At 40.6% G+C, this 27,686-nt stretch overlaps 2 protein-coding genes across 4 annotated transcripts; one reads left to right on the top strand and one right to left on the bottom strand.

Moving 5' to 3' along the window:
- Positions 1-1,206: 1,206 nt before the first annotated feature.
- Positions 1,207-5,523, top strand: BTG4 (BTG anti-proliferation factor 4). Its single transcript, XM_030333115.1, has 4 exons — positions 1,207-1,577; positions 2,036-2,173; positions 2,995-3,193; positions 5,025-5,523. The coding sequence occupies exons 1-4, from the start codon at positions 1,405-1,407 to the stop codon at positions 5,202-5,204; spliced, it is 690 nt and encodes a 229-aa protein (XP_030188975.1). The 5' UTR covers positions 1,207-1,404; the 3' UTR covers positions 5,205-5,523.
- Positions 2,541-27,668, bottom strand: LOC115525385. 3 transcript variants are annotated; one of them, XM_032595000.1, is made up of 10 exons: positions 27,199-27,533; positions 26,879-27,004; positions 26,552-26,744; positions 25,733-25,855; positions 23,593-23,744; positions 16,111-16,197; positions 14,500-14,646; positions 13,878-14,075; positions 10,960-11,082; positions 2,541-3,263 (listed from the first exon to the last, which is right to left on the bottom strand). In XM_032595000.1, the coding sequence occupies exons 1-10, from the start codon at positions 27,514-27,516 to the stop codon at positions 3,261-3,263; spliced, it is 1,470 nt and encodes a 489-aa protein (XP_032450891.1). In that variant the 5' UTR covers positions 27,517-27,533; the 3' UTR covers positions 2,541-3,260. The 3 variants fall into 3 exon arrangements, with proteins under 3 accessions (XP_032450891.1, XP_032450892.1, XP_032450890.1); XM_032595001.1 differs by lacking the exon at positions 2,541-3,263 and adding an exon at positions 27,591-27,668 and having other exon boundaries at positions 9,605-11,082; positions 27,199-27,383; XM_032594999.1 differs by lacking the exon at positions 2,541-3,263 and having other exon boundaries at positions 9,605-11,082.
- Between the last annotated feature and the right edge of the window lie 18 nt (positions 27,669-27,686).

The following is a 27,686-nucleotide window of genomic DNA, read 5'->3' as shown; positions in this document are numbered from 1 at the left end:
CAGGAGGGATGGAATAGCTAAGGTTTGAAGCGTCTGCATGTGATGGAAAGTTAGATACAGTCAGTGGTTCCAGAGGGAAGAGCTAAGGCTTCCCTTAGGAGGGAGGAGGTACTGCCTGGTATTTGCAGGTTTCTAGAAATGAAAAGGGCTTCCTTGTAAGAGAACGAATTCTTTGTCATTGATGAAGAGCCTGAATGACCTCTATGTCAGGTGCGGTGGTCCTTAAATTTTAGCGGGTATAAGAATCACCTGAAAGAGTTTGTGAATTACAGATTCTCAGACCTCACCTACAGAAGTATCAATTCAGTAGACCTGGGGAAAGGGCCACAAATCTGCATTTTTAACAAGCAACCCAGTGGCTCCAAATGAGGTGGTCAGTGAAGTACACTTTGAGAACCAGGGAGACTGGATAAACTCCAAGATCTCTTCCACTTATTTGACAAATAAACATTTTAGTAAAAAAATGAGCATAGTCAACATAATGATTGTTCAGAGAAAGTTGCCTTCCGTTTCAGAAAAGATCCAAGGCAAAATTCTTTAATATGTTGACAGTTACAATTAGAGACAAAAGTATTGGGATGTAGGATGTTAGGATATGGAAGGGGAAGGCTTGATTCTCAATCTGTGTCATAAGAGATAAGATTTTAACAGCAAAACAGAAGAGACAAATCCAGGTGGAAATCTTTGACCATTTTAAAGAACTCATTCTACATCTACCAGGGAGCAATCTGAGGGGGACGTGGAAGAAGCTATCTAATTAACCTAAAGGAAAGCACCTGTGTAAGGTTAAACACCTGTCAGGCTTCTGACCCAGGCTTATATAAACTTCAGCCTAAAACTAACAAAACAGGTGTGGGGGAGAGTGTTTTCTAACTCTGGCCCACTTTTATTTTTGTTGTTGTTGTTGTTGGGGCTAAAGCACTTTTTCTGGCAAATACAGTGTATGTTTGATTAACCTTAACTTTTACTTAAAGCATGCAACCTGAGAGTCACATTTTAGAACTACTATACCCTGAAATGTTCTGCTTTCTGTAAATACCTTTTTAAAAAGTGGTGCTCGGGTGTAATTTACTGTCCCGCATCCAGACTTTTTTTTTTTTAACTTAAGTTGCATACTGGTGTTTTATTTGTTTAAGTATATTAAAGTTTTAAAAAGTGGGTTTTTTTTCTTTGAAAACATTAAAAACTGGCTAATTGAGGAATTGGTGTTCACGGCTGTTTTGGTAGTGGACTCTACTGACACACTTATTTAGTTGACGAAGGACCAGCAAATGATTTCTATGTTTCAGGTATATAAAACTTCCAAATGGCAATTACATGTTGATTGTAAGCTTGATCCTGTTTCTAGTTCATTTATTCTCACTTCCTTTGAATGGTTGCAGTCCTCCTCCTTTCTCTTGAATCATGAGAGATGAAATTGCAACAGCCGTTTTCTTTGTCACAAGATTGGTGAAAAAACATGATAAACTGAGTAAACAGAAAATAGAAGACTTTGCAGAAAAGCTGACGACAATCTTGTTTGAAACCTACAGAAGTCACTGGCACGCCGACTGCCCTTCTAAAGGGCAAGCGTTCAGGTGAGAGCTGGCATATAGGATGACAAGGGCAACTAACGAGCAAGCAATAACCATTGGCAGTGATTCTGCTGGCGGTCTATGAGTAACAAAAGCTTTATGGCCTCAAATTTATTTGAGCTTGGGCTTGGAAGAAATGCAGCAAGTGGCAGTGCATAGAGAAAACTATACAATTTCAACATCGTTGAAAACTGTAGTGCAACCCCCCCTTACGTGGGGTGGATTAAACTATCTCTGACTTGTGTTTACCGTGAAAAATCGGCAGAGGACATTCGGCAAAACCAATTGCGTGACTTAGTGATGTAACGTTGTGAGTAGCTGATGTTGATGGTTCTACTCGGAAAGCCGTGGAGGGACAGGGCGGGGGTCAGCGGTATGAGAGCAGTTGGCCCACCACATGATTCCCGTCTACCAAGGCGCCTGTCACCAAGTGTTTGTTTCCCTTTCCTTGCTTTCTAAAGGTGTATCAGGATAAATAATAGTCAGGATAAAGATCCCATTCTAGAAAGGGCTTGTGCTGAAAGTAACGTGGATTTTTCTCACCTGGGACTTCCAAAGGAGATGACCATATGGGTAGATCCCTTTGAAGTGTGCTGTAGGTGAGTAATCTCACTGGAGGCGGTGTGCTCTGTGATCCCTGGAATCATGGGTTATAGAGTCAGTTCTGTGCACCTTGGTGAGAGATGATCCACTAAAGCCCTGCATTAGCGGTGAGGGCACTGGCTGGTTAAGGTTTCAGATGCAAACTTTCTTAGCACAGACTTCCAGTAGGAGTGGACACAGTGGAAGCACAGAGACTTTACACAGTACAGTCAAACCTTGGATTTGCGAGTAACTTGTTCTGCGAGTGTTGTCCAAGACCAGCAAACATTTCTAATAAATTTTAACTTGATATGAGTGATACCTTGCAATACAAGTAGTATGTGATGCCTAATGTCACATGATCATAATTGAGCCAATGGTTCTTGAAATTCTCTTTGCTATACAAGTGCTTTGGATTACAAGTGTGTTTCCAGAACGAATTATGCTCGCAAACTAAGGTTTTCCTGTATTTGAAATTTGACTTCAATCACTGCACTGTATTGCCAACTATAGATTGTAAGGCCTAAGTATTACAGGCAATATCAAGGGGGCAGAGGAATTGGAACTCCGTTCATTAGTTGAATCAAAAGAGACTAGTTTTTATCTTTGTCAGAGAAATTCACCAAGCCAGCCCTTACAGAATACCCTCACTAATTACTATCCCGTGGAAGCTGAAGGTCACAGTGTCTTGCAATTTGCTTTGCTGTCAAGCCATTTCAATTTGTTTCTTAAAATAACTTTTTGCAGATTGGTTGAGGGGTCTGTAGAAAAGGTTAGAGATGAAAAAAAAACTTGGATTTTTGAATCCTTAATAAAGAAATTTTCTTTTTCTACTTAGGTACGGTGAGAAAAATCATCCATTTACAATTGCTTCTTTTAAAGGCAGATGGGACGAATGGGAGCTTTCCCAACAGGTCAGCTGTGCTGTTAATCGAGCTACATTAGACTACGCCTCTGGCATTTCCTCTGATGAAGAAAGTTGTAACAAAGAACCGCAGATCATTCCTAAAGTCAGCAATCCAAAGAGTATTTATCAGGTGAAGTGTGGTCCAGTTCTCGATGCTTTTTTTTTTTTTTTCTGTCCTAATTCTGAAAAGAATTTGTTCACTGTAAAAGAAACAAATGGAAAACAGAAACAAAACCGTAAAGATTAAAATCACGTTATTAACATTCTAGGAAAATTTTTTTCTTCTTCGTGTAGTTTCTTTACTTGGTGGAGTCCTCAGGAGTTACATAGGACTGTTTCTCCATATTATTTGAACAGAAGTTTCCTTTAATCCAAATTCCTTCATAATTAAATATTAAAATTAGCAGACTTTCTTGCTAGTAGAAAATAACCTACCACTTGTAGAAAATTTGGAATATTAAGAAATGGTCAAAGGTCTGTAATCTCACCATGAGAACAGTTGTTCTAAAAAAATACATAATTTAAATACATAGTAGATTATTAATTAAATGTATATTAAACATAAATATATTCATATTATATATATGTACATACTACATACATATATATATATATTTAACCACAACCCACAGAAAGGTCAGCATATTTATATGTTGGAAATAGGTTTAAAGAAATAATACTTACCCTTACTTGGCATAATGTCCCCAATATTTTCTACTAAATTGATTTCAACCACCTAAATTGATTTCATGACTCAAAAATGGTTGCAACCCACAATTTGAAAAACATTACTCTAGACAGAATCTTAACTGACACTGTATGTATATACTTGTTTGTACGTTTGCTGAAATTAATCACTTCTGTTGTAACATTAGAACAATTGAAATAACATCTTGGCATTTTTTTCCCTTGTAGTTTAACCAACCAATTACTGGCACTCATCTGGATTATTTCCACATTTTTATGATGCAAAAAAAAGTTGATAACTGGTAGAGATGACTGTATTTTAAGTTAGTGTGGAGATTTGATTCTCAGACATGGAGTTACTGGGTCATACGGACATTTGCCTGTTCGGAATATATGCCAAAGTAGCATCTAAAGGTTTTGTTTATTTGTAGTCTAACTAGCTCTATGTAATGAAAGTGTCTCTTGTATCATTTTTCCTAAAATTGGTTATTCTTACTTAAAAATAATTTACTAAAGATGCTACCTGTTCTAGACACGGTTACTTTAAGTAACATTAAAAAACAAATCTCCATGTGCCCAAATGTTTTGGGTACTTATTAGCATACGAATCTTCTCCTCACGAATTATTTGAGGTCTTAATGTATTATTATAGGCTCTTCAAAGGTTAGAAATATTTTAACCCCTTTTCATATTACTGGCAAATAATTTTTCTATAGCTTGTGTAGTTTGTAAACTATAGTTTATTGTATAGTTCTACATGTGTAAAAGTTTAAAATCATATATTGAAATAGATGCCCTTAATTCTATTCTTATGCTTAGAAAGATTTCCTTCCACCTAGGGATCAGATCTGTAGTCAGCTATATACTTTGTAGAGCAACGTACTTTAGGAGTGTGATCTGTAAAACATCTGTATTGGTTATTTGGGATGCTGAAAATGGATATATCTAGACCTTAGCCCAAAAGATCATGATTAGACAGTTCGGTGTTAAGCCAGAGAGGGAGGGTGGGGTAGAGGAGAACCCAAGAATATACACAAATTTGAAGATGTGTTTTTAAGTATTTTAGTTGTGTTAAAGATTTAATTTTCTTAAAAGATAGGACTTTATAACCACCCCTCCCACTGGCTTATTATCTACTGTGTTTTCTATTCATTTGTACTCTGCTTTGTAAAGGCTTACCTTGTGAGTCATGGGTTTGTGTTTAGTATTTAAGTCTAGCTTCTTAATTTACAGATCTTCATGCCTACTTTGATACTTTTTTTTTTTTTTTTCAGGTTGAAAACTTTAAACAGTCCTTTCAATCTTGGTTCCATGTCTCCCGCAAAAAGAATATGGCAGATGGCCGTATGGGCCTCCTAGGAAATGCTTATGCATTGCATAAAAATCATAAGCGTCAGAGGCCTGCTGCTATCTACCGGGTAGACAGGTACCACTGGGTCAACACTAACCGATAATGCAGTGGTCGGGCACTCGTGGGATAGAGCTCAGAGGAGCGGCTTCATTTTCTCTATAACAAAAGGGAGTCTAAAATTGAGAGGCCCATGAAACAAAAAATAACCATCTCAGGGACTAGAGTGGCGTAATGGCAAATCCTCTAGTGCAGATCATAACAGTGTTCTTAGCTATACTTTTAACTCTTAATTTTATGTGAAGTTTTATGTAACACTAATGAATGTACTCAGTAAGGTAATGGAATGAAGATAGTGACCTGTGATGAGATTCAATGAATTATGAAAAGTAACGGTTTAAATAAACGTACTATGTTTTTAATAACTTGCTAGTTCAGTTTTTTGTTTTTGGTTTTTGATTTTTTTTTTTCTTTTTGTTTTTGTTTTTGGGTTTTTTTGCCAGAAAGCTTCGAAAGTTTGTGTTTCTTCATTAGCCATTAAAACAAATAGAACTTCACTTGGCAAAGTGTGAGCCTCATGATACAGTCTCCTGGTTCCATTTTGTTACCTGCCATCACTGCTCTATTTCACAAGGCCATTGGGAGCTTGTTTTAAGATTACTCTTCAAGATAGAAAATTCCCTTGCTTGTGTGTCTTTCAAAAATTTTCATCCATTTCTAAAACTCTTAATAGACTTAATTACGACTTTCCTAACAGTGATACCTGCTCATTATAAGGATTCAAGCTAATTTAAAATAAAAAAACTTGATAAAAAAATTCAAGCTAAGCACAAAAACAAAACAAAATGCACCAAGAAAAAAAAAATCCCTACCATCCAGCCAGAAACTACCATTATTAACATCAAATGGTGACCATCTTTCCAGTCATCCTACATATATAAGAACTGATACACAATTAATTTAATAAAACCATGCTATAGGAGTTACTAAATTTTTAGGACCTATTTTAATTTTTCATTTTAGTTATCTCAGCAAAATGGAGAAACTGAGAGTGAAATATTCATGAAAGTTTCTACCACAATATATTTTATTTTCCAAAGGTTTTCTCTGAAGTTAAAAAACAAAACAAAACAAAAAAACAGAAAAAAAAAAAAAAACAGAAAAAAATGGGGGGGAAAAAAAAAAGAAAATACCAGGAGGTTGGAATCATCTTTAAAACTTTGACAATCTTATACAGTATTAATTGTTGCTATCAAGCTGCAGAAAGCGTTCTTAATTTTTTTCCTGAAGGACAAGTTGTGAGATATTAAAATCTTAGGTTATGCTTTCTTTCTCTTATAATTTCATAAACCTTACAGGAAACTGTTTTTGGCACTATACCGTGGAGAAAGCTGAGACCAGTTGGATTTCTCCAACTCCCCACCACTCATATCAACATCTTCGGTGGCTTCCTTTGCCTGCCAGTCTGAGAACCTTTTCCTCCATATTAGAAATCTATGTCCATGTGTCTGTCAGTCATTTTACATCAGTTTTTCCCAGAATACGGTGTCCCTTTCTCATCTGAAGATGTAATTTTTCTAGACCAATCTTCTACAATATTAATACTTTCTTTGTCCATCCATTTCAGGGATACCAACTCTCCTGATGCTGGATCATTACTATTTGTCTATCTGATTGCTTTAATATCTTTATTTCCTTTTTTTAAAACCATGATTGTCTTAAGTCTTCCTTGTGCCAGTTTGATTCTTACTCCTGTCTGGTCTTTCTTATTTCTACCTATTTCTTAGTTCCATAATGATATTTTAGATTTCAATCAGTGACCTTCTCTGTAGGAGTTATTCACATGTATAGTTTGAGCAGAAAATGAAAGAAAACTGTATAAGATAGTTACTATACGTAAAACAACCTAATACTTAGGAAGAATGGGTTTCTAAGAACCTTTACACAGGATTTTATTAACAAAGTGTCTCTTGAAGTGTGTGAGGTTGTTTTGTTTTGTTTTTTAATGTTTACTTATTTTTGAGAAAGAGCAAGTGAGAGCATGAGCAGGTGAGGGGCAGAAAGAGGGAGACACAGAATCCCAAGCAGGCTCCAGGCTCTGAGCTGTCAGCACACAGACATAGACTGTGTATGTCTGTGTATATGCGTGTGTACACAAATTATACCTTGAAGATAACTGAAAACTTTTAAAAAGAGACAGCAGTAAGTGCACATAATGCGGCAGAAAAGAGATCATGATCCCCGTCTTGTAATCTGTGGCATTTCCATTAAAAATCGGTGCTTACCAAAAAGCTGGCAGCTGTTAGCATATTAGTGGAATCAGATGGAAGGCCCGAGAAGTCAGCCAGGAAGTTAATAGGATCATGTTTTGGCTGGTGCCCCACTCAGCCAAGAATGAGGAATATAGAGGAAAGCTCTTTAATTCCTGCATGACTTTTTCCTTGTCACCTGTCTCAGAGGCCCTGGACGCTTGGTCTAACTACTTTATATAGTCTTACGCGTCTGGTTTAATTCATCTTCACTCTGCTTTTTTGGGAAATGCATTTTGTAACTTATGCAAATAGCTAAATAAAGTTCTCGAGGATATGCACCCATTATTTATCATATCAAAGTAAGATTTACGTTCTCAAAGTACTGGAGGAGTCTTTAACCCTATGAAATTACTATGCTTTGACTTGAGGCCGGGGGTGGGGGTGGGGGGTGCTTTGTTTATGAATTGCAGTTCATCAAAGAGACAGGAGAATGGTTCCCTCACAGGCCAGTCTTAGGGCAACTACATGTTACTGGTATCTGTGCCACGAGGGCAGTAGATACTTTTAATTGAGCTAATAACTAAGGAAACCGTTTTAAGGCTGACAAATGTGGTACTTCCTTTGCCTGATGGCTAATGTTTTAAACTGAATGAGTCTTTGAGATGACTGAGTGACCAGCCACTAGCAGCAAAGAAATAAGGACTCACTGTCTGTGTAAGACGGCAGAGATTGGAGATCTGTGTGCAGTGAATTGACTCGGAGATGCTCTCCTTGTGGCTGGACTGAAAACTCTTGTTAAACCTTAATTATAAATCTTTTTTAAAATTTGTTAAACCTTTTTTATTTTTCATTTTTAAATGTTCATTTATTTTTGGGAGAGAGTGGGGAAGGGGCAGAAAGAGAGGGAGAGAATCCCAAGCAGGCTCTGTGCTGTCAGTGCAGAGCTCAACGTGGGACTTGATCTCATGAACGCTGAGCTCATGGCCTGAGCTGAAATCAAGAGTTGGACACTTAACCAACTGAGCCACCCAGGCGCCCCCTGTTAAATTTTCTCGACTAGCCTGCTCCTTTGTCACTTTGCTTGAAAGACTCAATAACAATTGTTACATAAAATAAACCTCGCTTGCTACTCATCTGGGAGTACAATAAAGAGAATTATCCATGTGAGGAGCAGCCTGAACGGCTGTCATTGGATTTGTCTTCCGAGCTGGCTTTTGATACGAAGTTTGTGTTTGCAAAAGAATTTTCTGGCTTACATTGAATTCATGGGACAGTTGTGTCCCTCCTGATTAGCACTTGAACGTCAGTTTCAGATGACTCCTCATCTCTCTGAGGTGTTCCAGCCAGAGTCTCCAAAGTGACTTCTGTGTGGGCCACATGGCCTGTATCTTATCGCCAGATCTCCAAATTCTCATTCCGGATCACCCGATATTGTACCAATATACCTGACTACTTTGTGTGACTCAGTAACAGACAATTTTACGTAAGTTAGTCAGCCTTATATATACAGATACACAAATTGACATTTCTAGAAAGAGGTTCAGTATTTTTAAATAATGAACATTTTAATAAGATATGTGGTCTAATGATTTTTAGTCACATTGAAAGCGTCAGCATGTTATCATCTGTGCCAGATATTACCATCTATTATGTTATATATCCACCCAAGATTATGTGATTTACACATGAATGAGTGTTTTTAAAAATCCTCTTAATAACTTTATCAGATATATTTACATATTTAACATGTTTTAAACATGCAGACTGAAATGATATCACCATTTTCTTTCTAGATGTAAAAATACAACAGAAAAAGAAACATGTAGTTATTCCTCTAAAGACGCAATCCACAGAACAAGGAAAAATAGTTGCAGAATAAGGAATTCCTACAAATAAATTAAACGGGGAATCCAGTGAAAAATGGACAAAATACTTGAATAGGCACTGCTCAAGAGAAGATATTCAAATGATGTATAAATACAGGAATGGTGCTCAGTTTTAATGGCCACTGGAAAAATGCAAATTAAAATCATATACCACGTGCCTGGGTGGCTAAGTCATTTGAGCATCTGACTCTTGATTTTAGCTCAGGTCATGATCCTGGGGTCATGGGATCTAGCCCCATGCTGGGCTCCATACTGAGTGTGGAGCCTGCTTAGGATTCTCTCTCTTTCCCCCTCTGTTCCTCTCCCCCGCTTGTGCACTCTCTTTCTCTCTAAAAACAAAACAAAAACAAAAATACCACATACCCAGAAGGATGCAAGAATGCATAAAATAAAAAAGATGGAAAAAACTAAGTGCTGATAATCTTCTGCTGGCAGTAGATATTTAGACAATCACTTTGGACATCCAGTTGTAAGTTTCTACTAAAGACAAACATAGCCACACCCTAAGACCTACAATTTCTAGTTCTAAGTAATACCTGACTCAGTATAGTCACATATAGTCACCAAAAGGTACACAAGACTATCTGTAATAACCCCAAACTGGAAGATACCTACAGGCACATGAGTATCGGAAAGAGTAAATTTTGACAAATCCATACAATGGGGGTCTTATAGCAAAAGAGAATCAACAAACGACAGCTACATGCAACAATGTGGATAAGCCTCACAAACATGATGTTGAGCAAAAGTAATCCATATTTTATGATTCTATTTATGTGACGTTCATGAATAAGCAAAAAACAGTTTATGGTGTCTGAAGTCAGGATGGTGGTAATTCCTGGGGGGCAGATGACTGGAAGGAAGGGACATGGGGGACACTTCTGAGAAACTAGTGATGTTCCCTTTCTTGATGTGGATGCTGCTTATACAGAAATGTTCACTTTGGACAATTCATGAGGAGTGGGTTTATGATATATGCACTTTTAAAAGCCGTGTTATATTTTAATATAGTTTCAAAGGTAGTTTTTACCCAAGACATGGGTGATAACTTTAAATAAAGTAGACTGGGGCCCAGGACTGGAGTCAGTGTTCAGTTATTTTTCCAGCTTGCTAGTTTCTGATCTCAATCTTGACCCATAAGGTCACCACGCTGCATGAAAAAATGAAGATGTTTGGGGCTTTTCTCTTTGCTAGTTATCCATATACCTTATGGATATTAGTGTTGTGTTAGCGAAGTATTAGTGAAGTATTGGTGTTGGTCATTTGGAGCCAAAATATTTGTTGGTTTTTAAATATATAACATTTTACATGCTTATGATCAAACACCTTTTATACAAGAGCAGCAGGTATCATAAGGTATAACAAGAGAACCCCTGAATGGCAGGGTAATGGACCCAGTTCTAGATACTTCCTGTTCTCGTCCAGCTGGGTGAACAGGGAAATTCTGCGTCTCGGTTCCCACTTCAGGGCTTTACCCACCTGAAGGCAAAGGGTGAAATCTTTTGGCTCCTTTCTAACTGAGATCTAAGATCCACCATCTCCCGGTACTGGGAAAACTCTTCAATAGGGTGATGGATCAGGTAGCTTTTCATACCACCATTAATTTCCAATCCTTCATTCTGCTGACTTTTCCACTTACAAATATGGCTCCAAACACATGATGAAGTGTTTCAAGATGTAGAGCAAAGCAGTCTTAATGCCGTAGATCATAAGGCCATCTCACCTCATCTTCGTCCTCACTCTGATCTCTCCGTTTTCTTGGTATCTGTTTTTCAGCAGCAATGAGGCTTTTTAGAAGATGTTCCATATTGGTGAAGAGGAGAAGATCCTTGTTTTTCTTAATATACTGTGGAGAGGGTGGAGGAGAGAGTTAATGCCTTTGCTCCCATTTCCTTTAAGTACTCGTGGATATTCTTAGCCAGACTCTGGATCTGAGCATAGTACATGCAATTCTGCTTTTAAAATAAAAGCAAGACCTCTCCCTAAATGGTGGCTGACAGAGGACTAGCATTCCAGCTCCACAATGATCTCTGGTGTGGGCAAGTTTTTACCACTCCTAACCCTGTTTTCTCACCTGTAAGTTAGGAACAAAAGTAGCATCTACCTTATAAGGGCATAGATGAGATGCGTGTAAAACTCTCAGCAGAACAGCTGGCACGTGACAAGTATGTAATAAACGTCTGCTATTCCCTGCCCTGGAGTTACCAGGGTGAGGTTGGTGAGATTGGAATGTTTCAGTAGATAGCATCAGGGGTTACACAAACCCCTTCATTAATATAGTAAATATATTAAAAGCCTACTTCTAAGCCTGGAATGTGGGCTATATCAGGAAACAAAACAGACAAACATCTCTGCCCTCATGGAGCTTATGTTCTATTAGGGGAAGAAATGTACTAAACAAGGTTAAGTAAGTAAATTACACAGTAGGTTTAGGAAGTGATACAGGAGAAAGGAAATTAGAGCCGAGTAGGGAGAAGGTGATGAACAGGAGAAAAGAGGGTTGCAGATGAAGATGGGCTGGTCAGAGCGGCACTCACTGAGAAGGTGACACTTGAACAAAGTCCTGGAAGAGGTGAGGGAGTTGGGCATGCTCTAACTCCATAGACCAGTGTCTCTCAACCTCAGCACTACTGACATTTGGGGATGGATAATACTTTGTGGTGGGGACTGTCCTATGTATTGCAGGCTGTTCAGTGGCATCCCTGGCCTCTCTCCACTAGTTAATTACAGTAGCCCCCTTCCTGGAGCATGATAATCAGAAATGTCTCCAGACATTGCCAAATGTCCTGTGGGGTATAAAACTGCTCCTGGTTGAGAACCAGTGCCGCTGCAGGCAGAGGGCAGTGCACCTGGTGTGCGTAAAGAACAGCAAGGAGGAAAGTGTAGTTTGGAGGTGAGTGACCAAGGGGAAGAGTAGCAAGTGAGGCCGTGAGAGAGAAGGGGACTTGGTTTCCTCGGCTTTGACGCTAAGTGAGATGGGGAGCCACGGCAGGATTTTAAACAGATCCATTGTCATTTGAAAAGGATCACTCTGACCAATGTGCTGAGAGTAGACTGAGGAGAGGCAAGGTCGGAAGGGGGGACCAGTTAGTAAGTATTACAGTAATCCAGGTGAGATGACGTGGGCTTGCACCACGCTGGTAGCACTGTAGGCAACGAGATGTGGTCCTATTATGAATATACTCTGAAGGTAGAGCGACAGGATTTCCTGATGGATTAGTTACAGGGTGTTTGTAACAGAGAGGTTTCAAGGAAGACTTTGGCCTAAGAAACCAGAAGAATACAGTTGCCACCAACGGCGATCGGGAAGGTTTCTAGTAGGGGAGGTTTGGACGGAAGACAGATTGGGGGCATAATGAATTTGAGATGCTTCTTAGACCCGGAAGTGGAGACGGCCCATAATCAGTTGAGTTGAGTTAGTGAGTTGGGCGGGGCTGGAGATAAAAAATTTGAGATTCCTTGACATATGGTTGGGATTTGAAGCTTGAAGATGGGCTGAGATCCCTAAGGGGAGCGAATATAGACAGAGAAGAGAAGAGGACAGGAATAAATCCTGGCCCTCCAACATGAACAGCCTAGGGAGAAGAGGCAGGACGAGCAAAGGAGACTGAGAAGGAGCGGCCACACAGGTAGAGGCAAACCAGAGGACTCTGGGGTCCTTGGAGCCAAGCCAAGATTGTACTGAGGACAAGGAAGGAATCAGATGTGTCAGATGCTGGTGCTGAATGCAGAGAGAGAACTGAGCATTCTCTGGGGTCTCTGGGGGCTAGGGTGTGATTGATTCTGGAGTCTGGATGACCACTGTCACCATCACCATCAACGAGCACAAAATAAATCTCTGATTGGTAACTAATGGGGATCTGATCATAGATAGGTGTATATGGAACATTTACTAGGAGTCAGGAGATCGAGCATCTGATCTCAGGTCTGCCACTACTAATAGCTTCATGATTTGGGGCAAATTGCTTAATCTCTCCTTGAATTCAAAATGTGACTAAAAATATGTCTGCTACCTATTCTGCAGGATTGCTGGCTGAGAGAGAATATATGAGAGAACATATACATAAAAATGCTTCGAAATTTATAAACGTTTATATAAATAATGTGAAAAAAGATGCAACTCAAGAGTGAACTGATCTTTCATGAAGGATAACAATTTCAAGATCCCAGATTTAAACTTTGTGATATTTTTAATAGTTAAATACGATGGTATTCTCATAAAAGCACTTTAAATAACACAGTATTAAGAATACCATTATCAGGCTTGCATAGAAAAGAGCACACTGCAAGTTGGGTAAAAAAGCCATCACCTGGGCATCTAAATTTAGTCACTGAGTCACCGTAGTTTTAAAGATGGAATTCTGCAAATTGATAAATAGGTTAGTGGGATATGAGTTAAGTAACTATGGGGCCACATTAGCAATCCCCGAACTCAAACAGCCAGATACCTACTGTCCGCCTGGCAGGGCACAGGATTAAAAAATATATTGTGGTATGTGGTTTGAGGAGCGGCCTGGGTGTCAAGGCAGTGTACCACCAGGGGAGGCCAGAAATATCTGAACAGGTCGGACACCGAGGCCTTTAGTCCATGAAGAAGTCGATCTTTAACCAACATGTGCTACACCAGTTGAAGTTGGTTACCTCTTCTGATGACTCTGGCTCCAAGTGAGACTCACACTTCCTTTCAATGAGTTTCGAGAGAAGATCTCTTCCTCTCTCAGAGACGGGCTGCTCTTCCAGCAGAATAGCACTTATGCTTCGGTCAAGCTTACCGTCCCAGGAAACCGCTGACATTTGCAGCGCCATAGAGAATGCTTCCCTGAAATAAGCCTGCAAGCCCTGGTCAAGGAAAAGGTGAGGGGGGCCAAATCAGTTCCATTCTAGATAATGACTATTATGCAGCTTCAAAATAATAGCTGAAAGAAAGATGGGGTTTGATACCCATCATCTTCACTTGCCCTTACCGTGGGTTATTACTGTCATTTGCAATTCTGGTGAGGCTTATGTGTTGGCAAGGGAATAGCCAAGAAAGCTGTGATGCCATTCTCATAGGAAGGCCACTTCTTTTTGAGTTTTTACAGAGTGGTACACGCATTTTGTTATAGGACACCACAGGAAATTAGACCAGGAAAACCTTCCTCCTGGCCAGGCAGTAGGAACCAGAGGCCAACAATGGGACCTAAGTAGCTTTGAAATGTCGCACAGCTTAACAAATCCGTCATTCTGGGAGAGAAGCAAAGAATCCGGTGCATTTTAGAAATACCTTGTAAAATGACCTCAGAAAGGCAGGGTCTGAGTCCTGGTGGAAGTCCTTGGCAGCGATGTGGGCCAGGCAGTAGATCAGCAGCAGAATGAAGCTTCCCACAGATGCCAAAGACTCTCTCCCAACAAACAGTATGTTTTCAGCGCTCTTAGTAGAGGAGATACCCAAATACGGAGATATCAACCTCAGGGAACATCTCCACTACCTCTTTCTTTTCCTACTTTCATGTGGTCTAAATTAACTTTTGGAATCATAAAGTCAGAGACTCCCCAGGCTTAATGGAAATTTACTGATGATGAGGTAAAAACTATTGCTTTAGTTCAACTCCCGGAATAAATCATGTTCGAATCGCAAGGGAGTGATACTATTCTGGGGGCCCACCCCAGAATGTCTGGTTCTATTGGCTGGTTTAGGAAAAACCTTGGCATCTCCATTTTTACCCAGCTCCCCAGGTGGTTGATGCACGAGGTCCAAGGACCTCAGTTTGAGAATCAGTGCCTGACAGGGCTCTCTGACTTTGTCTTTCATGCCTTTATTGTAATCGGGTTCTGAAATATCCTCTCTTGTCTAATTGACTTGAAATAACTCCCTTGTTCAGGCAATAGGTTGGCTTGGAAAAAGCATTAAGTAATTTGGAGTCAGATAGTCTTGAGATCTGGTTCTGGAATGAGCTCTGGGGACAGCTCAGAATAGTGGTTAAACAACGAGTTTGGTGTTCTAATACACCTGGACTTGAGTTTAAACTCTTGATAACACTGTGAGCTTGGGAAAATCACTTGGCCTCAATGGGTCTCAATATCTTAACTCATAAAATGGAGGTCACAAGAGTAGTCGCCCAATAGGGTTGGGTTGTTGTAAGCTGTAAATGAGATAATGCACGTAAGGCACGTGGCCAAATGCTGGACACACAGTACTCCAGTAGTCGGTGAATCCTGAGTTTGTTTCCCCATCAGTAAAATGGGATTAAATTCTTGCCTACTTCATAGATAGCTTTGAGGATCAAGTGAAATGATGCCTGGAGGGTACAGTGTGGGAGTTATTTTGGTCTTAATTAACTTTCCCAACAATCGAGTGGTCAAGTGTGACCCACATCCTAGTCCTCTAGCATTGGTTAGCAGTGCCCCCTCTCACAATCACTGTTTACCAATGAACCGTTATCAGTGTTTCAGGTCTGTGTATACTGGCTTAGGGCTACCACCAAGGCACTGCCAATCCTACATATTGGAGGTACTGTAAGCACAAGAACAATTTCGATCCCTTCCTGCGGAAAGATGCTGATGGTGCAGGATTTGCAGAGGCTGGAACCATGACCCTTATGGGAAACACCAGTCTGGAACCACCGACTTTGACGACAGAGATTCATCAACAGGCACAAAGCCATTATGATTCTCTCTCTGGACACAAGCCGGGACATACTCATTTCACTAATTAAGAGAAAGCTTTTACGTGGTGACATTTATTATGTCTTACTAAATGACTTATGACCAAGAGGGATAAAGTATGTCAGGACTCGAGAGAGAAAAATGTTTTTATAGTGTTTGTTCTTTTTGCTTCTATCTCTTTAGACCCTAGAATTTTACAAACCCGCCTCTGGGGCTGAATTTGCAGCACCTGAAAGAAGAAGGAGCCTTCGAAGGCATTGTCTGAGGCTTCCATGGCAGGCAGATGAGAAGCAATCTGCAGGGTGATTTCAGGAACCTGAAAAGAATAAGAAACAAATAAAACCCAAACCCAAACCCATCCTCTTGCTAAAAAATTCTCATGCGGCTCAGCTCCGTAGCACCAACCAAATTAATGGGAAGTAAATGCGTTGGAACATCAATTTAAAGTGTAACAGGATAAGGAGATTCAGTATACACTAAAGGAAAGTGGAAAGAGTATTTCTGTGTTCGATATTTATGCTAATTATAAGCATTAACTTACTACTTTTCTAACTCGAGGGTGGCAGTCAGGCATGGGGGTTGTGAAGAATGCTGCTTGAGTCCTCACCTGGCTCTACCCTTTTGGTTGTGTGATGTTGGGTAAGTTAACTCAACCACTTTGTATTTTCCCACCTTATTTTTAAAATGAGAGAAAAAAAATAGATATAGGAGCCTGGGAAGATGACAGAGTAGGAGGACCCTAAGCTCACCTCATCCTGCTGATACACTTAGATAATAGCCATATCAATGCAACTGACCCAGAAAATGACCTGAAGACTGGTAGGACAGACTCTTCACAGTTAGTCATAGAGAGGAGGCCACATCCAAAACGGTAGGAGGGGTGGGGACCTGGTTGGGAACGAAACCCCCAGTGAAACGGGGAGAAAACCACACACCAGTTCAACTGCAGCCCCAGCAAAGGGTTGGGAGCAGACGTCTCAAATGACTGCTAATCCCACCTACCAGCAAAATCTCACAGTGGGCAGGACGAGGAGAGAGCCCTGTAGTTCAGAGTCACTGCAACCCTAACAGAGGGACGGGGGGCAGACACCTGGTCTGACTGCAGGTCTCACCAACAAAAGCCTCTCAAGGACAACACAGGGAACACACCCTACAGTTAAGGGTGACTAAAGCCTTGGCAAATGAGCTGAGGGCAGGCATCTGGTCTGATACAACTATAAGCCCAAAGCGGCCCCAGACTAGCCCCTTAAGAGTACAGGGACCAAACCCTGTCCACAACAGGCAAAGTGGGTCATTGCAGCTGAATGGACTGAAGGCAAACACATCTCAGTCACAAGAGTAGGGTGCACACCGCATACACAGGAGATACCGCTGAAGCATCTGGTCTGCTAAACAGGGGGCATTTTACTTTAGGGCACTAGAGGACCTCTTCTTCATGTGGCCCCTACTTTTAAGAGCAGGAGACTTAGCTGACTTTCCTAATACATAGGAACAAAACACAAAGTTAGACGAAATGAAGAGACAGAGGAGTATATTCCAAATGAAAGAACAGGACAAAAACCACAGCAAAGAGCTCAATGAAATGAAAATAAGCAATGTGCCTGATAGAGAATTCAAAGGAATGGTCGTAAAGATACTTACTGGACATGAGAAAACAGTGGAGGATCTCAGTGAGACCTTCAACAAATAGATAATTAAAAAAAGAACCAATAATAGAAAAATAACTCAGTAACTGAAATTAAAAATCCACCAGAAGAAATCAAGAACAGATCAGAGGATGCAGGACAAGACAGAGAGACAGAGGACAGAAAACTTATTAGAAGAAATAATAGCTGAAAATGTCCCTGAGATGGGAAAGGACACAGATATCCAGACCCAGGGGGCAAAGAAAGCCCCCAGTGAAATCAGTCCAAGGAAGTCTACACCAAGACACATCCTAATTAAGATGGAAAACAGCAAGAGAAAATAAAAGCAGCAAGAGAAAATAAAAGCATTACCTAACAAGGGTAACCCCATAAGGCTATGTATGAGTGGATCTTTCAGCAGAAGCTTTGCAGGCCAGAAGGGAGTGGCAGGATATATTCAAAGGGCTAAAAAGGAAAAGCCTGCAACAAAGAATATTCTATCCAGCTATGCTATAATTCATAAAGAAGGACAGATAAACAGTCTCCCAGAAAGACAAAAGTAAAGGGAGTTCATAACCGCTAAATGAGCCTTACCACAAACATTAAAAGGAATTCTTTGAGTGGAAAGAAAAGGCCACAATCAGGAGTAAAAAAACTAGCAAAGAAAAAATTGCACAGGTAAATACAAGGTAAATACAAACATAATAAAAATAGATTAATCACTTATAAAACTGGTATGGAGGTTAAAGCACAAGAGCAGTAAAATCTATTCTATCTATAAAAATCAGTCCCAGTGTTCACAAAGTAAAAGGATGTAAAGTACGGCATCATATAGATAAGATGTGGAGGAGGGAGGTAAAATTTTAGTGCTTTTAGAATAGGTTCAAACTTAAGTGATCATCAACCTAATATGGACTTCTATATACATAGGATGCTATATATCAACCTAAGAGTATTCACAAATCAAAAACCTATAATAGATAAGCAAAAAATGAAGAGGAAGGAGTCTAAGCACATCACCAAAGAAAGCCACCAAACCACAAAGGAAGAGAGTAAGAGAAGAAAGGAACAGAGAAGAACTACACAACAATCATAAAACAAGTAACAAAATGGCAAAAGTACATACTTATCAATAATTACTTTGGACGTTCTGGCAGGGAACACAGCTACTTGTATACCCTCAATAATTAGTTTGAATGTAAATGGACCAACCGCACCAATCAAAAGACATGGGGTGACTGAATGGATAAAAAGCAAGACCCATCTATATGCTGCCTACAAGAGACTCACTTTGACCTAAAGACATAGATTGAAAGTGAAGGTATGGAAAAACATTTATCATGCAAATGGAAGCAAAAAGAAAACTAAGGTAGTAATACTTCTTTTGGACAAAATAGATGTTAAAACAAAAACTATAACATGAGACAAAGAAGAATACTACCTAATGATAAAAGGAATAATCCAACCAGGATATATGACAACTGTAAACATTTATGCACCCAATATGAAAGCACCAAAATACATAAAGCAACTATTAACAGACATAAAGGAAAAAATCAATAGTAAGTAATACAGTAGTAGTAGAGGACTTTACCACCCCACTTACATCAATGGATAGATCACCTAGACAGAAGATCAACAAGGATACAGTGGCTTTGCATGACACATTGGACCAGATGGATCTAACAGATACATTCAGAATATTTCATCCCAACACAATGGAATACAGATTCTTTTCAAGAGCAAATGGAACATTTTCCCCAACAGATCACATGTTAAAGCCACAAAACAAGTCTCAAAAAATTAAAAAAGACTGAAATCATAGAATGAATATTTTCTGACCACAATGGTATGAAACTAGAAGTCAATCACAAGAAAAAATCTGGAAAGAACACAACTATATGGAGGCGAAATAACATGCTGCTAAACAATAAATGAGTCAACCAGCACATAAAAGAAAAAATTTAAAAAAATATGGAGACAAATGAAAATGAAAACACAATGGTCCCAAATCTTTGGAATGCAGCAAAAGCTGTTGTAAAAGGAAGGACTATAGCAATACAGGCCTCACTCAAGAACCAAGAAAAATCTCAAACAACCTAACCTTACAAATAAAGGAGCTTTAAAAAGAATAACAAACAAAGCCCAAAGCCAGTGGAAGTAAGGAAATAATAAATATTAGAGTATAAATAAATGAAATAGAGACTAAAAAATTAGAACAGATCAATGAACCAAGGATCTGGTTCTTTGAAAAGATCAATAAAATTGATAAAACTTTAGCCAGGCTCATAAAAATATACAGAGATGAAGAGGGAGGGAAGGAGGAAGAAATGACTCAAATAAATAAAGGAGGGGAAGCAACAACCTACACCACAGAAATACGAAGGATTGTAAGAGAATATTATGAAAAATTACATGCCCACAAATTGGACAACCTAGAAGAAATGGATAAATGACTAAAAACATATAACCTTCCAAAACTTCAACAGGAACAAATAGAAAATTTTAACAGACTGATTACTAGCAATCAAATTGAATCAGTAATAATTAAAAAAAAAAAACTCCCAACAAACAAAAGTCCAAGACCAGATGGCTTCACACATGGATTCTACCATTTAAAGAAGAGGCAACACCTATTCTCACACTATTTCAAAAGATATAAGAGGAAGGAAAACCTCCAAATTCATTCTATGAGGCCAGCCTTATCCTGATACCAATACCAGAAAAAATGTCTACAACTCTTCCCCCCAAAAAACTATATGCCAATGTCTCTGATGAACATAGATGCAAACATCCTCATGAAAATATTATCAAACTGAATCCAACAATACATTAAAAAAATCACTCACTACAACCAAGTGAGATTTATTCCAGGGGTGCCAAGTGTGGTTCAATATTCACAAATCAATCAACATGATATATCACATGAACAAAAAAAGGATAAAAACCGTATGATCATCTCAATAGATGCAGAAAAAGCTTTGGAAAAGTACAACATCCATTCATGATAAAAATCCTCAACAAAGTAGGTTAGAGGAAACATACCTCAACATAATAAAGGCTGTATATAAAAAGCTCACAGCGAACGGCATACTCAGTGGTGAAAAACTGGGAGCTTTTCCTCTATAATCAGGAACAAGACAAGGATATACACTCCCACCACTTTTATTCCACATAGCACTGAAAATTTTAGCCACAGCAATCAGACCAGAAAAAGCAATAAAGGTATCCCAATTGGTAAGGAAGAAGGAAAACTTTCACTATTTGCAGGTGACATGATACTATATATGGAAAACCCGAAAGACTCCACCAAAAAACTATTAAAACTGATGCATGAGTTCAGTAAAGTCACAGGATACAAAATTAATATACAGAAATGTGTTCCATTTCTATAACTAATAATGAAGTAGTGTAAAGAGAAATTAAGAAAACAATCCCATTTACAATTACACTGAAAATAGTAAAATACTTAGGAATGAACTTAACCAAGGAAGTGAAAGATATGTACTCTGATAATTATAGAACACTGATGAAGGAAATTGAAGATGACACAAACAAATGGAAAGATATTCCATGCTTATGGATTAGAAGAACTAATATTGCTATAATGTCCATATTACCCAAAGCAATCTACAGACTTAATGCAATCCCTATCAAAATGCCAATAGTATTTTTCACAGAGCTAGCATGAATAATCCTAAAAACTCTATGGAGCCACAAGAGACCTCAAATAGCCAAAGCAATTTTGAAAAAGAAAAACAATGCTGGAAGTATCACAGTTCCAGATTTCAAGATGTACTACAAAACCGTAGTAATCAAAACAGTGTGGTACTGGCATAAAAAGAGACACATAGATCAATGGAATGGAACAGAGAGTCCAGAAATAAACGCATACTCTTATGGTCAATTAATCTATGACAAAGGAGGTAAGAATATAAAATTGGAAAAGGCTTCTTTAACAAATGGTGTTTGGAAAACTGGACAACTTATGTTGAAGAATGAAAATGGACCACTTTCTTATACCATACACAAAAATAAAGTCAAAATGGGCTAAAGATCTAAATGTGAGACCTGAAACCACAAAACTCCTAGAAGAAAACATAGGCAGTAATTTCCTTGATGTTTGCCATAGAAACCTTTTTCTACATATGTCTCCTAGGGCAAGGAAAACAAAAGTAAAATGAAACTATTGGGATTACACCAAAATAAAAAGCTTTTGCACAGTGAAGGAAGCCATCAACAAAACAAAAAGGCAACCTACTGAATGGGACAAGATATTTGCAAATGATATATCTGATCAGGGGTTAATATCCAAAATATATAAAGAACTCATTACAACTCAACACCAAACACATACACACACACACACACACACACACACACACATACACACACACACACACACAATCTGATTAAAAATGGGTAGAGGACATGAATAGACATTTTCTCCAAAGAAGACATACAGATGCCAAAGAGACACATGAAAAGATGCTCAACATCATTCATCCTCCAGAAAATGCAAATCAAAACCACAACGAGTTACCACCTCACACCTGTCAGAATGGCTAAAATAAAAAAAACATAAATAACAAATGTTGACAAGGACACAGAGAAAAGGAATCCTTGTGCACCACTGGCGGGAATGCAAACAGGTGCATCCACTGTGGAAAACAATATGGAGGTTCCTCAAGAAATTAAAAATACAATTACCAGGGTGCCCGTGTGGCTCAGTTGGTTAAGCGTCTGACTTTTGCTTTCAGCTCAGGTCATGATCCCAGCGGCGTGGGATCGAGTTCTGCATCAGGCTCTGCACCGAGCGTGGTGCCTGCTTGGGATTCTCTCTGCCTCTCCCTCTCTCTCTGTCCCTCCCCTGATCACACACTCTCTTGCTCTCTCTCAAAATAAATAAACAAACATTAAAAAAATACAATTACCATATGACCCAGTAATTCCACTACTGGATTTTTACACAAAGAAAATGAAAATGGTGATTTGAGAAAATATACGCACCCCTATGTTTCTTGCAACATTATTTATAATAAGCCAAGATACTGAAGCAACCCAAGTGTCCATCAATAGATGACTAGATAAAAGAGATGTGGTAGATATAGACATAGTTATAGATAGATGCCTGTATCTATGTTTGTATCTATATCTACATCTATATCTACATCTACATCTATATCTATATCTATATATCTATATCATGGAATATTACTTAGCCATAAAAAAGAATGAAATCTTGCTGTGACAACATAGAAGGACCTAGAGAGCATTATGCTAAGTGAAGTAAGTCAGACAGACAAACACCATATGATTTAACTCATATGTGGAGTTTAAGAAACAAAACAATGAACAATGAGGAGACAAAAAAACCAAATTCTTTTTTAAAAAATTTTCTAATGTTTATTTATTTTTGAGAGAGAGACAAAGTGCAAGCAGGGGAGGGCAGAGAGAGAGGGAGACACAGAATCGGAAGCAGGCTCCAGGCTCTGAGCTTGAATCCACCAACTGCGAGATCATGACATCACCTGAAGTTAGAAGCTTAACCGACTGAGCCACCCAGGCGCCCCAGAAACCAAATTCTTAAATATAGTGAACAAACTGGTAGTTGCCAGAGGGGAGGTGGTGGTGGGGATGGGGAAAATTGGTGAAGGGGATTAAGAGTACACTTAGCATGATGAGCACTGAGTCATGTAGAGAATTGTTGAATCACTACATTGTTTGTGTACCTGAAACTAATATAACACTGTATGTTAATTATACTTGAACAAAAACATGAGAAAAAAATAATAGTATGGCAGAGGGTTTTCGTGATTAAATGAGTTATTTCATGCAAGGTATTAGAACATTTTCTGGCATGTACAAAGTACTTAATTGATTCTCCTCACCATCATTTGAGACATTGGACTGTAGATTGGTAAAATGACTTCTATCAGTCCCCTTAAAAGAGAGATTACTAAGTACTCTGTTCCAGCTGCTTAATCCTAAGGTATATCTACCACCTGAAAGCCTCCTTCATGGTCACCTTGACCTTCTTGGCTGCATGATGATTGCTCCATAGACAGGCAGGAAACCAGATTTACCTGAAGCTGGGGGGTGAGAAGGTCCAGGATGGAGAGGCCATACTGGTAAACCACAAACTCCCTGGCAGAAAGGTCTGTGGCTTGCACAGCGATAAGCTCTTCCTTCAGCATTATCTGAGGTTTCGGGACATCCTGCAAACAGTTTTCTGAGGCTACAGAGGTAAAGAGAACACAGTAACGATTCCACTGATTTTTCTGTACAGTGATGATTTTAGTAAGGGCAACAACAACACAATTCAGCTTAGGAAAAGGTGTATTTGCATCGATCGGTCCATCCACCCATGCCAGATACGTACGTACACTGTGCCTTGGATCCTCCTACCCATTTTCATGGAAAAGCAAGTGAGCCTCAGTCAATAGGAACAGAGGTGCCCAGAACAACAACAAAAAGATGAGGGTCTGGAGAGGATGGCAACCGATTTTCTTCTACGTGTTTCATAGGGTTGTTTGGAGCACTAAATGTAATGTACTCAGAACTGGGACTGGTACATAGCAAGCACTCAGTAAATGCTAGCTCTATTAACAAAATAATCTTACTTCCTCACAGATTGTCTCTAATGGGCCTTGGGTGTTTAAGCATTTTGTATGATCTTTTTATTTTTGAGAAGACAATGAAAAAAGCTTGGGTAGCATGGCATAGCAAAGAATCCTGGGCTAGTAGCTAGAAGACCTGGGTTCTGGTCCAGGTTTTGGAAGACCCTGGGAAAGACACTAAACTTCTTTGAACATCAGCTCTTTCATCTATAAAACATACGTTAATAATCTTTCGCCATCTTACAGAATTAGAGTTTGGGTTACGAGGTGTAAATAAGACAATGCATGAAAAATTGCTTTCAACATCACAAAGTCAATACCATCGTAAGACAATGGAGGTTGAAGTGTGGGTGAGAAGCCACTTCTCTGTTCACACTCTTCTTAGTTTTCCCCCCAAAGGAGGGGGAATTAATTAATTAGTCGAGTTCTGGGTCAGCAAACATTTTCTGTAAAGGGTCCAAAAAAATAAGCATTTTAGGCATTGCTGGCCAAGAGGCAAAACTGGGGTTCAAATTCAGCGTTCCCATCGCTGTGCTGGAAGTGGGGCCTCCCTCTCCCATGGCGCCTTCCCTCCCTTCTCTGAAACGCAGTGATGTGTCCTCCTGGGAACTCACCACCATATACCGCCTGCACCCCCTTTTGGCAGTGCCTTTGCAGCGTTGGATAATTGTCCACATGGGTAGGGAGGTTAAGAGCACAGGCTGCGCGGGACTGAATTCCAGCTGAACTCCTTGATTTTTGACAACTCACTGGACCTATTGGGACGCCTCAGCTTCCCTCTCTATGAAATGAGTAAAAGTACCTACTTTACTGGGTTGGTGTAGAGATTAAAGGAGCTAACGTATCCAAAGAGTGAGGAGAGCGCATGACAAATTGCAAAGCCCTCCGTACACATGTTATTCTTCTTTTGACTTCCCCCACCCCAATCATTTACAAATGTAAAACTATCTTTAGCTCGTGGGTCACACAAAAACAGAGAGCTGGCTGGAATTGGCCTGCCGGCCATAGTTTGCAGATCCCTGGTCAAATTCAAGGATGTTTATGGAACTGCGTTGACTAATGGCTTGCATTGTGGTCAACTGAAAGGCGTACGGTATCTCCTCTTAATCCTCTTCCACTTGGGCACTGAGTGGATTGAAACAGATCTAATTCTTCAGGGCAAGGCCAGCCATTTTTTTTTGACTGCAAATGTCAAGGGGTGGTATTGGTAAAGTGATCTGGAGTCCCTTTTTGGTGCAAGGTCTTCCTTTTCTTTGTCTTCTGCCTATCTCCCCGCGTCTCACACTTTCCATTAACTCCTTGTAACATGTGGCTGGCCAGCATGGGGTAAAGTCCCAAGATTTAGATTCAGTGTTTAGTGGAAAGATAGAAGGCCTTTAGGAATTCCCTTTTGAAACTGACCATATTAGGATTACAGTGGAACTCTGACTCCTATTTGTTATTCCTTATACAGAAAAATCTCTTAGGAATCTTAGGTTGGGGGCGAGGGGAAAGGGATAATCGGTGACGCAAGATTTTGACATTCCCAGTCCCTGGGGTCACACCATCGAACACATTCAGTGCGCCATGAAAGTTCCAAGCAGGGGCTACAGGGAAAGGAGGTTACCTTGTTGGTGACGCAGTTGTGCTTGTAGTTCAGCTTCCTCCTTGCGGGCTTGGGACCAGATGTCTACTTTCTTCAGGGTAGAAAAGACTGGTGAGGTCCACGCGATGTCACCTTTATCTGTATCTGCACAGAGACGGGGGGTAGTTGTTGCAGTAAGAGCACAGGACTGGGGCTAAATGAGAAAGAGCCAGATGTAGTGTTACAAGTGACAGGTGGCCTGTAAGATGGCCCCCGATTCCCCTATGTGTATCCACCCCCTTGTGTTATCCCCTCTGGTCGAGTGTGGGTTGGACCTAGTGATTCATTTCTAATGAATCAAATATGGCTCAAGTAATGAGATCAGGATACAGAAAGACTGTGGCTTCCATTTTTTTTTTTTTTTTTTTTTTTTTTGCCCCTTCCCACTTGCTTGCTCTGAAGGAGGCCAGCTGCCATGTTGTGAGCTGTCCTGTGAAGTCCAGGTGGCAGGGAATTGATTCCCCAGGTGAACCTTGAGATGACCGCATCTCTGGCCCAACACCTTGATGCAGCCTGTATGAGACCCTGAGGCACTGGCCCCCAGCTAAACTGCACCCAGATTCGTGACCCACAGTAACTGTGAAATAAAAAATGTTTGTGGTTTTGAGCCACAGAATTTTCTGGGAGTCTGTGGTAACAGCGATATATAACTAACACGTTGGGTTTCTCTGTATTCCTCCTGAAGAACGTACTGTGACCACACCCTTACAGTGCCAGAAGCCCTAATGGTTTATTAGAACTTACCAAAACATGGCCAACATTGGCAGCAGAAATGAATGCTGGGCCAGTGACCAGCCTTACCTGTTCCTGGCCCCTGATCCTCTGGTCCTGGACCATAACCTTGAGCCCCCACTAGCGCTGCAGTGAGGCTCTTCAGGAAGGGGATCAAGAGTGGGCAGGCAGCAGCCTGGTCCCTTAGAGAAGCCGTGACTGTTCCATAGAATCTGTCTCCAGGGTAATTCTCCAAACACGCAGGGGCTCCTGAGGCAACAATCTAGGACAAAATAGTCAGCACCTGGTTCCGTGCAGGGTTCCCACCTGTCCCATGTGGCTGCTTTGGGAGCTTCTCGCTGAAGCCCCCACCAAATTGGACATGCAGATCTCCTTGGCCGAGTCCAGAGTCCGTACCTGGGTGTGCAAGAGGTGGAGGCGGCTAAGCTCCCGTTGGTACTGTAAGTGACCGAGGGCTCGATCGAGAAAGCTCTGTCTCTCCCTTACCACCTCCTGAAACTCATCAGAGAGATGCCGAACCACCTAGAGCACAGGAAATGAGACGCCCGAATGAAAACAGAGCTTTTCTCTCTCTTCTTGTTCCCCTCCCAGCCCGTCCACTTCTCCTCAGGGCACCCCCATCCCTGAGTATTACGTCGCCCCGAAGAACCGCATCTCGCGACATAGGAGGATGCGCGCATTGTACATGGGTCCCCTCATCAGCCTCCGAGCCTCACCTTCCTGAGACGGTTCCAGATCTGGGGGCGCTGACCCCTACTCTGCTGTAGCCACGTCTCCTCCTCCTGGCCCCGCAGCCGGCGCACCGCTTGCCCCAGCTTCTCTGCTGCGTGTCCCAAACTCTGCAGGACTCTCTGCAGGCCTAGCGCCACCTGTGCCTCCTGCTCCCCCTCCTCTCTGTCTGCTGCAAGGGGCAGAGAGAAGAGCCATGTAGCGGCAGCCATGTCTGGGGACAGGGAGAAGAAAAGACACAGTGGTTTACTGCACCTGCCAGGTCCGAGCCAGGGCCTGGCTGGGAGCCCGGGAGGTGAGCACATTCAGAGGGCAGGAGGGGCTCCCCACTCCCGAGACTTCTGCCCTGGGGATCTGGGCCCAGGGGATGCTGTCCCACCTCGAGAGAGCAGGCCCCGCTCTGGGCCACTCTGCATGCTCAGGGCTCTGGCTCTCCTCTGAGTCTCCTGCAGGTGGCAGGACTCCAGCGCAGCAC

Source organism: Lynx canadensis, chromosome D1 (assembly GCF_007474595.2).
Source record: "Lynx canadensis isolate LIC74 chromosome D1, mLynCan4.pri.v2, whole genome shotgun sequence".
Classification (NCBI taxonomy): domain Eukaryota; kingdom Metazoa; phylum Chordata; class Mammalia; order Carnivora; family Felidae; genus Lynx; species Lynx canadensis.
This window is presented reverse-complemented; position numbering and strand designations above follow the sequence as displayed.